Source organism: Babylonia areolata, chromosome 22 (genome assembly GCF_041734735.1).
Source record: "Babylonia areolata isolate BAREFJ2019XMU chromosome 22, ASM4173473v1, whole genome shotgun sequence".
NCBI lineage: Eukaryota > Metazoa > Mollusca > Gastropoda > Neogastropoda > Buccinidae > Babylonia > Babylonia areolata.
Window position 1 is genome coordinate 25654251 of NC_134897.1, and position 15606 is coordinate 25669856.

The 15606-nt window shown below is 44.1% G+C and overlaps 1 protein-coding gene across 1 annotated transcript; it reads left to right on the forward strand.

Annotated features, from left to right (window-relative positions):
- The first annotated feature begins 6023 nt into the window (after positions 1 to 6023).
- LOC143296876 (uncharacterized) lies at positions 6024 to 14556 on the forward strand. Its single transcript, XM_076608855.1, has 4 exons — positions 6024 to 6205; positions 8738 to 8974; positions 9882 to 11727; positions 13419 to 14556. The coding sequence occupies exons 2-4, from the start codon at positions 8759 to 8761 to the stop codon at positions 13967 to 13969; spliced, it is 2613 nt and encodes an 870-aa protein (XP_076464970.1). The 5' UTR covers positions 6024 to 6205; positions 8738 to 8758; the 3' UTR covers positions 13970 to 14556.
- Positions 14557 to 15606: the final 1050 nt, after the last annotated feature.

The following is a 15606-nucleotide window of genomic DNA, read 5'->3' on the forward strand; positions in this document are numbered from 1 at the left end:
CTCCCCCCCCCACACCCCCCCTTTTTTTTCTCTCTCTTTTCTTTTTTTTCTGGTTAGGTCAATTGGTTGGATATGTTTGTTTGTTGCTTGTTTAATGATAGTAATAATAATAATGGTATTTATATAGTTTTATATGTTTACTTGTTTCGTGATTAGGAAAACCGGTTCCTGGTCTGTTTGAGTGTGTCTTCGTGTATGAATAAAGGGAGCGATGTATTTCGGTTTCAGTTTCTCAATGAGGCGTCATTGCGTTCGAACTAATCCATATACGCTACACCACATCTGCTAGGCAGATGCCTGACCAGCAGCATAACCCAACGCGCTTTGTCAGACCTTGACTGCACATATATTTTGGCACCTATCGAATGGGTTTCGTCTTGAAAATTTTGCCAGAGGACAACACTCTCGTTGCCGTGGGTTCATTTGTTTGTTTGTTTTTTGTTTTTGTTTTTGTTTTTTGTTTTTTTTGGGGGGGTGTTTTTGTTTGCTTGTTTGTTTGTTTTTTGTTTGTTTTGTTTTGATGTTGTTGTTGGTTTTTTGTTTTGTTTTGTTGTTTTTTTAATGCGCCAAGTGCGTGCTGCACACAGAACATCGGTTTATCGTTTCATCCGAATGATTAGACGCTCAGTTTCATTTTCCAGTCAAACTTGGGAGGAAGGGTGAGAGCGGGATTCGAACCAAGAACTTCACTGACTCTGCATTGGCAGACAAGCGTCTTAACCACTCTGCCACCTTCTTCCTGTTTGAACTCCTCCTTCTAATGGACTGACAACATTGCGGAATGGATGGCGAAACCATTTTGCAGAAACCCAGGCTTTGACCAATGGCGTAGTTCGGTCAACGTAGGCATTTAGTCACGTGTAACTGTCAAAAAGTTAGAACCAGGCAATGCAGCTGGCACAGGAACAATTCTGTGCGGCGCCCCAAGACAGGGACAAACAGAGAGACTTTTTTTTTAGAAGATGATATACAGAGAAGTATTCTGGGTATGTAACCTTGGGACCAAAGCCAAACTCATTACCTCCATCTTCATCCCCACCTTTACCTACCAGTGCCAGACATGGACCCTGACAAAAAGTCTGGAACGCAAAATAACCACTTGCGAGATGCGATGTCTGAGGAGAGCCGTCAACAAGACCAGACGGGACATGATCAGAAACACCAGGATCAGAGAAATGGTGGGAACAACACCTGTCCTCCACCATATCCAAAGGCAAACGATCAGATGGTTTGGACATCTAACACGTATGGCACCTCACCAGATGGCCAGTAAAGCGTACAACAAAAGGATATCAGGATACAAGGCAAGAGGAAGACCAAGGAAGACCTGGATTGACGGTGTGAAAGAAACCCTGAAGACCCACAACATTCCACCCAACGAGGCCTTCCAGCTTGCCAGGGCCCGTCAGCTCTTTCTCCCCTCGACGCCCTAGATGGTACAAGAGGACGGATAAAGAAAGAAAGAAGAAAGTAACCTTGGGACGGTTTTTGTTGGACTGAACACAAGAAGCGACATCCATGGGTTTTCGTTGTGAACCCTGAATTCGTGGAGTTACCAGTCCGGTTTGTCGTTATGGTGGGTTACACACGATCAGAGAGAGAGACAGAGAGAGATGTGTGTATACAAACACTTGAAGGAATATTTAGAACATAATACATTACGTAGTAGAAGACGTCATGTAAGGTCAGAAAGATGACGTAAAAATAACATCACTTCAACTATTATGAGCGTAGTCTGTGACCAAGCTGCTGGGCAGCAGTGAAAATTCATATTTTTTAAATTTTTGTTTATTGGGGGTTTTCTTGGTTGTTTTTTTTTTTTTGGTGTTTTTGTTTTGTTGTGTTTTTTGTTGTTGTTGTTGTTTGTTTGTTTAACAAAATAGGTGTTGCGTTGTTTTCAACTTTGTTTTATTCATTTTAAATATATATATATATATATATATATAGAGAGAGAGAGAGAGAGAGATTATAATGTATATGTTTTGTTGTTGTTGTTTTTTACGCATTTCAAACAGCTTTACGCACCAGACTTCAGTAATGTGGCCAAACATACGGGGAAAAATATTTACACATGTATGTATTGCCGACCAACATGTGTGTATATTATTGTCTCTCACAGAAATTAATCTTTTCATTTCCTGCAGTTTGTTGAGTCGTAGTTGTATCACTCTGTGTAAGTTTGATTGCAATCACTTTATGAATTATGTTCATCTGGATTTAAGTACACTAAGTATCATTCCTCGTTTCACCAGTTTTCATATTCAATTGTATAATACATTATATATATATACCATTGATTTCCCTCTTTTGGATAAATGCACTGCTGTTTTAGTGTTTAGACCATTCATTTGTTATTTCTTTCAGTTTCTTTAATTAACACAGGAAGTAAAGCTCATGAATAAAATTATGTGTGTGCAAATTTTGAGTGTTTCCGGGCAAGAGTGAGTTCGCCGGTCTGGGCGGGCGGTGTGTGTGTGTGTGTGTGTGTGTGTGTGTGTACGGCGTGTGGATGTGTGCCACGGTGTGTGTGTGTGTGTGTGTGTGTGTGTGTGTGTGTGTGTGTGTCGTTGTGTGTGTGTGTGTGTGTGTGTGTGTGCGCGCGCGCCAGCCACGGTGCGTGTTTACATGTGTGCTTGCGGGTGTGCGTGCGTGTGTACATGCGTACATGCGTGTGTGTGTGTGTGTGTGTGTGTGTACGCACGCGCTCGTGCGCATGCCTGAGTGTCGTTGTTGTGTTTGATAGTGGTGGTGGTGGTGGTGATTTCAAGTTGTTTTTCATCGCTCAAGATTGTTCTGCCGGTCTCATGCAATATCGTGATCATCGTCATCCCGTTTATTAGCACTGATTTGTTGAAAATGTACATGCCTTCAGGAAGTGGTCCGTCACTTTGCCAGTGTGAAGGCTGTGTTGACATGAACTCACCAGGAGCACAGTGGTCGAAAGAAACAGAGAAGCGAAGAAGGTGTCCGCCACTGCGTTTGGACAAATCCATATGCGCTACACCACCCACGTCTGCCAAGCAGATGCCTGATCAGCAGCATAGCCCAACTCGCCTAGTTAGGCCTTGAAGGGGGAGGTATAAAAACTAAGAAAAGAAGTAAAATAGATTTAGACACAAAAGTAAATAACACACACACACATTCACACACATTTTCACTCGCACATACACATGTACAACGGACATGCAACACTGAAAATATGCAGTCTCGAATAATATGAAAGCACAAACAGCTGTTTCCCAGGTCCAATACTGCACATAAAAGGACGGCAGAGGAGAAAGAAGAGGAGAAATCGAAACGACTCGGAACACCTGTGGAGAGTGGAGAGCATCTGGGGTTAGCGTTTCTGTACATTGATGATGGTGGTGTCGGGAGGATAATGACTGCTGCTGCTACTGTGGAGATCCATTTAGGTTTGAGACGATCGATCATTAACACTGCGGTTTTGCACTCCACGCACCAACATTTCATTCCGGGATATCAGACGGCCAGACCCGAGAGATGCAGACACATGCAGTGTCGGTCAGAACAACACCCTTGGAGACTGATGTGTTCAAGAAGTGGACGACAGCTTTCACAGCTTTCTGGTTCCAGCCTCTGTCCAGGTCCGGCCTTTTCGGCCCACAGCCCACTCTCAACTCCGCTTGTAGAAGCAGGGGGACTCAGAATGCACGCACACACTGTCACACACGTGCGCCGCGCACACACACACGTACGCACACATCATGTAATTTCATATAATTATATATATATATATATATATATATATATATATATATCATACATACACAGAGAGAGAAGGGGAGATACGCACGCATGCACGTACGCTATTTCAGCCCACAGCACACTTTCAACTCTGCTTACAGGAACAGGGGGATGAACTACGCACGCACACCTAAAGCAGTGTCAACAAATGTGACCCTAGTCCAATATATATACTGATGATATTTGCATGTGGATGAACGTCACCTTAAAGAAGTCAACGCCACAAAGAACGAAAGATTACATTAGGAGATTATATCAGGCCGATGTTAACAGCCTTGGGCGATACATGTTAGAGAATGGATTACCGTTGTCCACTGATAAAACCAGTACGATGTTATTCAACCCCGGAAGCAACCCAGCGGAGTTACCAAATTTCAAACTACTTGGAGAACCTTTAGAATATAAACAACGTGTCAAATTTGTGGGAATATTCCTCCCATCAAAACTGACATGGAATGTTCATTTTGACTACATACTAACAAAAGTAAGAAAAAGTTTAGATCTCCAAAAGATCAGTAGTAAACAGCCTTGGAGGATGGATGTAAAAACTTTGATACACCTGTCTACAGCACTTATCAGACTGATCATGTGTGCGGTATTTATGTTTTGGGAGGTTGCTGTTGGGCGCAATTTAGCTGGGCTACCGAGGGATATTCTGGTAACTGATATGGGAGATGGAGCGCAGTCCACTGGTGTGTTCGCATCTCAGTGAGCTAGGCCAATCCGGCTACCGTAGCGGTCCCCGGGAATATACCCGATCGGCACAGCCCTAACCTTCTACAACACTACTTACCAGTGGAGAGAGAGAAAAAGTGGGGGTGGGTGGACTTGCTGGTTGGTGGGGGTGGAGGTGGGGGGGGGGGACCCAAACAGAGGTCGTGTTGGGGGGTCAGTAGTGGGGGGAGGGGGGGGGGTGAGTCTACTCTGTTGTATCACAGGCAGGAGGCGAGTCTAGACTTGAACATAGACACTAGAATTCATGAGATATTAGTGTCTATGACTTGAAGCAGTCCAGCCACTCGGCTGTGACAACCTCCTCAGTGGAGCAGTGTATTCCATCCCGGGATGGTACGGGGGAAGAAAGACATCTCATGTCTGTACTGCGTCCTGCAGGCAGGTATGTCGTAGTTGCAGGTGTTGTTTTTTTTTCCTGGATCTCAGCCTGCTGTCGAATGATGTTGGTAGGTAGACTGAGTTGATGGAGATGAGACCATGGTGGAACTTGTAAAACGTCTCCAGGCGATATTTTTTCCGTCTGACTTGTAGAGGGTACCAGCCGCTGAGGGAGCTAAGGATGGAGCTGACACAAGACGTCTGTCGATGTCGGCCGTTTGTGACCCATCTTGCTGCTCGGCGCTGGACCTTTTCGATGGCCTGGATGTCACTGGCTGTATATAGTGAGGCCGGGATCCCACCGTGGCACACTGTGAGATGCAGCATACTCAAGGACATAGGTCGAACAAGGGCTTTGTACGCAAGGGCTTTTTGTCTTCTTGTTTCCTATCTTCAAGCTGCGCCGGAGAAAGCCTAAGGTCTTGTTGGCTTTGTTGGTTGTAGAACTGGTGTGGGATCCACAGCCGTAGGTCGTCTTGAATGCCGCCGTGACTGAAGTGTTCACACCAAGATATCATTTTTGTGGTGTTCGGACGTTTTCAAGCTGATGGCCACGGAGTTTGTAGTTTGGTACGATCTTTTTCCTCTTTCTGCTGACACTCAAGGTGGGGCTCCTTTGCGGGCGGGTGGAACTGCATGGCTCACTGCCGTTTCTCCCAGATGGAAAGGGAAACTCAGTAGGTCTTCAGACGGTCTTGGAGTCGGCTTGCTGGTCAGCTTCCTTCTTGATTATTTTGTTGCGCATGGTGTCGTCTGCAAATAATCTGGCCATAGATTTGATGGTATTTGGGAGGTCATTGATGTAGAGAAGGTAGAGACAACTGAGGGCCGAGGACCGCCGGAGCCGCGGCCCTGGGGAACACCGTGGCCTGAGTTGACTGACTGGAATGTGTTCCGCGGGCTGCCGAGGTGACTCCCTCCACCACAAGTGTTTGCTGCCTGTCCTGTCAGTCAAATGAGAGAGAGAGAGAGAGAGAGAGAGAGTGAGTGTGTGTGTGTGTGTGTGTGTGTGTGTGTGTGTACATGCGCACCGCAATGAAAGTCGCCACTTGGACACGTTAACGTGTGCTGTGTGTATAACCATTCAATTCGCCGCCCGGAAGTTGTGGATTCTTGATTCCCGGATGGGGACAGCAGCCCTTGCACAGCGTACTCTCGCAATGGAAAAGCGAAAACAGTTCTTGATTTTGACAGGGTGCTTTTGCTCCGTCACAAAGTGGTTGCATGTCGTCTTTTAATGCCAGTCTTTTGTAGGGAAAGAATAGTTTCCAACTAAGCGTGTTTGAGAAGCGAAAAGACAGTGGACGTCAGCACAAAACGTCAAAAGGTAATGCTAGTGTCACCGTGAGACTTCGACTGGCTCGAGTGAGCATTTCTGAACGGTAAAACAAAAGTACTGTTCACAATAATTTCAGACACTTCAACTGTCCCAGTAACAGTCTCTCCAACGCAGTTTCAGGGTTCGTATTTTTGATAACTGAAGTCATTTTTGCTTCCTTTTAACGAGGAAGTAACGTTCAAACTCAAAAGTGTTGTATCAACAATGAACAAGAGGTTGAAAAAAAGAAAGGATTGTTGATGCTTCATTCATTGACAGTTCGCTGAAGCAAGATTCTTGCGATACACCCAATGAAGGTTCGTTTTTCTTTTCCACCTCGCGGCAAGAGTAGCTAGGTTCTCGTTAGTCAAGGTTAGGTAGCCTTCAGAGCAACTTTGCCGCGAGGTATAGCATAAATTCTTTCCGCCTGGCATTCGTTTCATGGCGCATGCACTCCTCGATCTTGCCACATGCTCGCTTTAACTGTGATCTTTTGCATCCCAAAACATGTGAAAGGGGTTCAGGCACTTGCAGACCTGACACCCTTCACCCACCAGGTGCTCTAAAAGTACCAGCAGTCGAACTAATGAAATGCGGGTGAGAATCCAGTGCCCTTAAGGCTTAACATTCGGCCACAGCACCAGTCTCTACGACATAGTCAAACTTAGTACAATGTACTACTCATGTACACAGTACTGTCTACCCCATTTTTAATTATTATATTTTCTGTACGTCTGTGGTAGATTCCCCAATGAGACATGCACAGGCACAGATTTTCCCTTTTTCTGAATCCTGATTCTCTTTTCTTAAGTCAAGTTTGGGGGGGGGGGGGGGGGGGGGTTGCTGAGTTTGGCCCTCATTGTTTGCTTTTGTTAAATGTAAATCAACTGGTTATTTATTTAGGGCAATCAGACCATTTCTGATTTTCTATTCACATGACCATGTCACTACCACAACATGACTTAAGTTTCAGTTCACCCCATCCCATGGTAGCTTAAAAAAAACAAAAAAAACCCACTAGTTCTTCGTCTGTGGGCTGCAACTCCCACGTACAATGTACTACTCATGTACACAGTACTGTCTACCCCTTTTTTAATTATTATTTTTTCTGTACGTCTGGTAGATCCCCCAGTGAGACACAAATGCACAGGCACAGATTTTCCTTTTTTCTGAATCCTGATTCTCTTTGTATCAAATCAATGAGGGGGTTGCCAAGTTTGGCACCTCATTGTTTGCCTTTTGTTAAATGTAAATCTACTATAGTTATTTATTTAGTGCAATCAGACCATTTCTAATTTTCTATTCACATGACCATGTCACTACCACAACATGACTTCAGTTTCAGTTCACCCCATCCCATGGTAGCTAAAAAAGACTAGTTCTTCATCTGTGGGCTGCAACTTCCACATTCACTCACATAAACATGAGTGGGCTTTTACATGTATGGCAGTTTTTACCCTGCCATGTAGGCAGCCATACTGCATTTTAGGGGGTAGACAGAAGACTAGTTCGAGCTGTAAGTTAATAATCATAGGTGAGAATAGACCCCTGGAGAGTTCTGTGGCCATCTTAGAGCATGCACATCAAACTTTCACTAGTTTCAGTTTTGTGTGTTTTGTGATCAGTGATGAACATGAAGAATGATATCTGATTTGCATTTGATAATACCACTTTAATTGTATCTCGCAGTCAACAGGATGCAACTTATTAAAATAAATTATTTGAGCTTTTTGTGTTAAGTATTCATGTATTGAAGTCATAGTTTGAGCATTTTTTATTCTTTATTTATTTGATTTTTTAATCAGCGGCAGCAAGTGGTGGAACACATGTAACTCAGGACCCCAAGACAGCACCGGGTGAAACTTAATATTTTGGTTATATGGAATTTGTGAATTCATTATGTGTTTTACCTCTGAAAGGACAACAAAAAGTCAGTACATCTTCCACATCAGTGCAATATCTGTCAGCTCATTGATTATTTGAATTGATTTTTTACTGTTTTACAAAGTTGATTATCTGTAAGGTGCATCGCACAGGCACTCAGCAGTTAGATACAGAACGTGGATTTCAATTTGCTGTCCTCCATTTCTTCAGTAGATAGCCTACATTGCTACATCTAAACACTGAAATCAGTGGAGTGCCATCGTATGGACAATAAGAAAATTAAAATATGATGCCAAAAGTCAATATAAACGAAGCCTGCTCGTTTGCACATTCTGCCTCTCTCAATCATGTTCATTCATTGTTCACAGTTCAGAGAGCCAGTTAACTTCAAGAGTGCACATCATGTGATGTGCCATTATTCTATAAGGCATGTAATCTCAGAACTCTCAAGGGGGTCTGTTTCTGAAATGGACCAGAGTAGTGTTTTTTTTTCATATCAAGTAGATATTCACTTTATTGCTGTTGCTGTAGTATTATACAAAAGAAATTGATTGGATGTATTTACGTTGCAGGTTTTTTTTGTTTTTGTAATTGTTTTTTGGTAACTGTGACTGAGTGATTCACATTGATGGTGGTGTAACTCTGTCCGATCAACAGATTGTAACTGGTCAGCAAAAGATGGCAAGTACAAGGGAAGCCCTGTCCCAACAGCAGTGCCATGCAGGCAGCAGCCACAGCGGCAGAGACGGCCTGACTGTGCTGAATGCTGCCTCCCACCTGGTGCTGGAGAGAACCATTGTTGAGGCCTTTGTCAAGCTGGTGGTGTGTCGCAGAGTCACTGTTCAGCGGGTGGCTACAGCCAGTGGGCAGGTCCTGGACAGTCGCACCACACAGGTACAGACCATCAGGCACACTGATGCTTTGGGGTTAACTGCTGGATTTTTTTGGTTTTTTTGTTTGTTTTTTGGTACTGGTGCTGATTCTGCTCTTTCCTGAATTTCAGAATTTTGTGTTTAAAAGCAGTTGAAATCTTTGCTGCCAAAACTGGCAAAAGATTGAGTAAACTGGATAAATGAAAGTGGCATGGATTTTGATTTTTAGATTTATGACCAGATGATTGCATTTCTGTTCGTAGCTTTTCTGAAAATTACTGTAACATTCTAACAATAGTAAGATGGTTGTGTTCAACAGAACTTGACGCAGTTTGTGACAGGGAGATCTGTTAGTTTTGTTTTCAGTTCTACTGTCTTTGACCTGGGACGGGAGTCTTGACTTTAGCAGAGACATGCTGAATCTCCTTTTATTGATGAACTTTTCAGATATTTTGTAATCAGCTAAGACTAGAGGCAATTTATTCCACAAACATTGTCATACTTAGATGAATCTGCTTCTCAGAGATTGACTAACATGATACAGTATATTTCTACTACTAGTGGGAAGTAATATTGCATTGTCTGAAGCAAATACAGATGTGGATGTTTGCTGTTGTCTGTGGTGTAATAAGAATAAAGAGAACACATTGAAGATCACTTATTAAGAACTTCTCATTATTTTGTCTACAGTTATTCAGTAAAGACCGTATTTTGACAGAAAGCATAATTAGATGGCAAGTTAACTTTAGTATACATATTGGACAAAATTTGTGTATGACTGAGTCATACAGTAAGAGAAGGATATTGTCAGGCGTTGTTAAGGTTAACAGGCATTGTAATGAAGTCGTACGTGATGCCTGTTTTGTTAATGGTTAAGGCTCATTGTTAGTATATTGAGAACTACAAAGCGATACATGGTTTGATTTCAGGAAGAAGAAACACCAGTGATCCTGGACGTTCATCGCTATGAAGTTGGAGGGGACTGCCCCACCAGGAGGTCATTCCTCAGGCAGTATGCTGCATCAGACTCTCTGCGTTGTGACTGCACTGGCCAGCCCCCTTCACAGCCTGGCCACAGAGGTAAGGAGAAAGCCTCTGAAGACAGGACTGGTGACAGGAGGGATGCTCATTCTGATCCTCCTTCCCCAAAAGCCTGGCAATCATCAGACTGTATCCAGAGGCGTGGCAGTGTGGAAGGCTCACCTTGTACTGAGAACAAGCCTGGTGAATCAGGGAAGGGTTTCCATAGAAAACACCACCCTCACAAGCTGCACAGAACTGTGTGTAAAAGAGCTGGTGTGAAGGTGGAACAGGCAGGTCAAGAGAAAGGTGTGAAGACAGGTGTGGAACCACACAAGGTGTGCCGTGAGAAAAGGGAGCAGGGTGACAACAGTCGTGGTGTGGTGATGCCTGTGCCCAAGGTCAGCCGCGCAGATCCTGCACAGAATGAAACGACTCAAGCTGCGGCTGACTGCTGTGCATCTGGTGGAGATAGCAGGGGGAACAGAATGAACTCATGTGCAGGACTTGTCTCAGCAATCCAAGACGGCCAGCTTCCATCACATGACAGTCCTCAACTTGATCCTCTGACCACAGCTGAAAGAGAAGAAAGTACACAGGAAATGAATGAGGCAGTTGGTGAAGAGGATTCCGTACTGCTGGGTGAAGAGTTGATGGAGGAGGGTTCAGCTGAAACCAACAAAGGGAGAGAACAGGGGCCAGAGGCACATTGTGAATCTGGAGAGGGATCAGAACAATGGACAGAATGCAGCAGTAACCGAATCGATGGTCAAGATGATGCGAACATGGCCTCATCAGATCATGGTGATGCTGCTTCAGAACCAAGGCGGCAACCAGGTAACAAGCATGAAAATATATCAGGTCACAGTAAATATGAAACAAATAAACCATTTGGGAGTGATTTAAAGCATGCAAAAGTTAGCATTAATCATGACAAAGGGAAATGTGTCAGTACACCGGCAACAAGTTCAAGTCAGCACAGTGAAGTGCACATGGAAGGGTCGGAAAGTTCAGACTCCAACAGTCAGCCACACAAACCCAGTCAGCCCCCCGACTACGACATGGAACAAGATATGCTGGTCATCGACATCTCCCACACTGTGATGGAGCAGACTCAGCACAGCACAGACACCGAACAAACCCTGTCCAACACAGATGGTGAACTGACTCAACCCAGCACAGACAGTGAACCAACCCATCCAATGACAGACAGTGAACAAACCCACGCACACACTGACAGTGAGCTGATTCATAAAAACACAGACACTCACTCACAGACCCATGACAACACAGACACCAGCGCTTTCACCTGTTCCCTGGAACGCCGAACACAGAGTGCTGAGAAGCCAGACCCTTTCTTTCATCTGCTGACGAACTTTCCTGTCCGTGACGGGTCACACAGCAAAGCCTCTCAGTCTAAGTCCCCCAAGCAGGGCAAGGCAAAGTCACACAGGTTCAGAGCAGCTTCTGACAGTTCTGCGGTGTATTCTTCAGACCCTGACAGAGACCTGAAAGAGGAGCTGGACGACGATTGCATGATCACTGCAGCGTTTATTACCCCGGCAGTGGAGGGGAGGGGTCCTCAGCACAGACCAGCTCCTCACACGGTGACAAGCAGCCAGAGGGGGGCAGTGTCTGGCAGGGGATGGAGGGGCAGAGGAGCGTTTGAAGGAGCTGCAGCCCGGCCAAGGCACAATGTGAACCAGCAATACCACCACCCGTCCACCATGATGCAGTTTCAGCAGCCAGTTCAAGGTAGGTGCTAGTGATTCCTTATGCTGGGGAGGTTTTAAATAAATGTGCCTTTAGGTTTAGTTATATTCTGTATAGGGTTCGCAGAAGAGTGCTGGAGATTTGGAAAATGAGAGCACCTGTTGGAAAGGTGTTGGGGAAAATCAAAACATGTTTTGCCCAACAGGATCTTGGAATTTGATAAGAATATAAAACCTTTGACTAGTTCCATACAACAAAGAGCTCAACCCTTTCTCTGCCAGGGAAATAAGATTTAAGTGAAATCTATTTGCCAGGGGTTTTTTCACAAAAAACCCCCAAAAATAACGGGTATATATTTTCAAAAAATTATGTGCTCTTGGTCACTGGAGAAAGACCCATAAAAGTATATATTTTCTGAAAGGTTTTGTTTTTTGTTCCATTTTTAGCTTGTTCATTACAAACATTAATCAGGTAATTTGCACTAAACTACCATATTTTCTGGACAAATGGATAATACCTGCACACACACACACATTAACCAGAACAACCATATATATATATATATATATATATATATATAAGACATTTAACTGCACATACTCTACTGTGACTCAGTAGTGCAGACTCTGGCAGGGAGTCCATTTCCTTATAAAAAATAAAAAAGTAAAAAATAAAAAAAAGACACACAGTGCATTGTGACTTCTTTAAGTGATAACATGGATGTGTGGCTACTCAGTCTCCATCCCCCTCCTCTTCACCCCTCTCACACGGTCACTTTATCCAGTTCTCATCAGGTCGCGTTGGCTTAGTGCTAAGAAAATCACTCACACTGTGTTCTGCTAATAATACGGTCACATTGTCATCTGCTACAGCTGTACAGCTGACATCACTCACTGATGGTCATATCTTGGCCAGTCTCTTCATTGCTCCCTTAATTTTCTATCAAATCGTCCAATAAAAGTTCATCATTGTCTTCTCCTTCGAATTTACACTTCAGTTCTTTCAGAGCATCAGCTAAAGAAAGCATCTTGTTGATTTAGTGCACCACGATCGCATGTCTTGACAGTTGAGCACAGTCTGACATTTTGTTGAGCAAGCAAGGAGAGGAGCCAGGCAAACACTGTGGCAGTAACCTGATCAAAACTGTCAAATAAAGGACTGCCTCATGACGTAGATGGGGTTTCCAGCTATGAATAGAATCTATACAGATTCCCGAAGCTGAAGCTTCCTGTATTTTTGTCGATGAACTCAATGCAAACCAGGGAAAAGTTGGATTTTTGATGACGAGTTAACTCGTTATTGTGGCAGTGAAGCGTACATGCTTGTGCTGACAAGTTATCTCATCATATAGGCATCCTATGGGTTAATCAAGTTAATGCATTTAAAAAAACAAGTGATGGTGAAAAATAAATTGAAAAAATAGTAATAGTTGTTGGATGAGTGCTTGATTACAAAGGTAAAGAAAATAATTTTCCAAGGAAGAAAAAGATAAATTATTTGTGTTCTGAAAGTTGTGATTAAGAGGGTAATATTTACCGTTTGCACACATGTGCAGGCACACACACAAGGCGGAGGAAGCATACACACAGTTTACATTCACTCATACACATACATGTGCATACACACTGACATATTCCATACAAAATCAAGCACATTGATACATAACCAAAAGTGATATCCATGAAGATACAACATACACCTCTGATAGTGATATTTTCTACTTTTATTGACAGGCTATCAAGTGGACCCAAACACAGCAGTAGCAGCAACAGCAGCAGCAGCAGCAGTGGGCTACCAGGCCAGACCATCATCACACACCGAGCCCTCCTCTGTCCCTCCCCCGGTCACCATGCCTCTGTCATCCTCCCAAGCGTACATCCCGAACTTCTTGGCGGCCACTACTTCAGAGGTAAGTGAGCCAGTGATGGACAGTGGTAGAGGAGGAGCTTTGTTGCCGGTCCCTCCTGAGGACAGGGGGGCACCCATGGACCTGTCGGAGACCTTTCAGTGTCCCTTGTGCAACAAGATCTTCATGCACAAGAACAAGTTCACACGGCACACGGCCATCTGTGGTGGTCGCCGCCCCTTCAAGTGCAAGATCTGCAGCAAGGCCTTCAACCAGAGGGCCCACCTGGACACGCACCTCAAGTTCCACATGGGCATCAAGCGCTACAGGTGTGACGTCTGCCGCAAGGCCTACGTCATGAAGGGTGACCTGATTCGGCACCTCAAGACACGGGCCCACCTGCTGGTGTCCCAGTCATGTGGTCTGCCAGTGCAGTGATGGTTCTGTTTCACCATGATAGGGACCTCTCACCTTGAGAACGTCAAGAATAGTTAAGTGTGTGCTGATCGTTTTCTGTTGTGTTCATGACTAGTGATGGTGCTTAGGGTTGTAGATAGAGATCCGCTGGTGGGGGGACATGTAAATTGTTTAAAAAGTATTTTTTTTAAAAACAACAAAAAAACATGTTTTTGTTTACTTTCACCACCAGTCATTATGGAAATGCATCCAAAATGGCTGCCAAAGAAAAAATTCAAATGATAAACACTTTAGTTTCATTCAGCAGGGCTTGACATTAACTTTTTTCCCCGCTTGCCCAGTCGGGCAAGTCACTGGAAAATTCACTTGCCCGGACAGAATTTGTACTTGCCCAACTTTCAGAAACTTGCATGCATCACCAAATACTCGCATGCACGCGCACACAAACACACACACACAGACACACAAAGTAGTAGTCGAACCCTTTTATTAAACTGTTTGTTTTGTTGGGTTTCACCAAAGATAACTGTTGTTTTGAACAGCCAAAACAAGTTTTATCTCAGACTCACTTGACAAAACACTGCCTTCGGCATCTTTTTGCAGTTGACTGTCAGCCACAGAAATTTTCATTTTTTAACCTCCACTGAAGCACCAGCTTTCAGGTCTACTTGGGCACTGTCGGTGATGTGGCTCTTGATCTGTTGACATACTGTGCCACAAAGTGGACCACACAGCACTCTTCATTCTGTCAGTATGAGGTATATTATTCAAAAAAGCCTCTCTGTAAAAGTTGAAGTGGGTCGCACTTCTCTGAATCTGTCAGTTGACCCACTCCTTTTCCACCCAGTCTCTCTGCCTTGGTGAGTTTACGGAGTGCTGTGCCCTTACGCTTGTGTGCATGGTTCACACATTCCAGCTTCTCAATTTGGATTGAATTGTATGGATTGAGGTGGCATACAGCACTAAAGGCAGCAGAATCTCCATCACTGAGCATATCTACATATCTTAAATTGAACCACTCAGTTGAACAGCCCCACAGAATCTTTACTGCCTCCTGTTCTATAGCCTTGCTGGATTGGAAAGCTGGTGGTTATGGCAGCAGTCAGGTGCATGGGCCTCTTTCCAAGCAGCCAGCTCCTCATTAGGCAGGTTCCTTGCTTCAGCCAGTTTACAGGCATGGCGGTACTTAGATGTGACTGTGTAGTACACAACAAGACCGGTCACGACGTCTAGACACACACCCACACCAAACAGGGAGGTGAAGTCCCTTTTCTGCCAAGTCCCAGCAAAGGAGACACTGATGATGATGGGATTGAGCCCCAGTGTCTGCTTCACAGATGTCTGGGTCAGTTTCTGCATAAGCCTCACGGATAGCTGCAGCATTGCGATGCAGCTGATCCTCACCAGCATCAGTTTCAGCAGCTGTAAAACAAACACAAAGTAATATAAAAAATATAATTCAGTGTAATAAACTGGTGGTTATTTTCTGTGAAGAGAACACACACACACACACACACACACACACACAGAAAGGAACATACACTGAGAACATGTAAGAGGAAAAAATTAGCAGAGTGTACATTCACATCAAATAAGCATGCATGTGTACACACATAAAAATACACACTATTGACATTTACATGTGAAAGCCAGGAAAA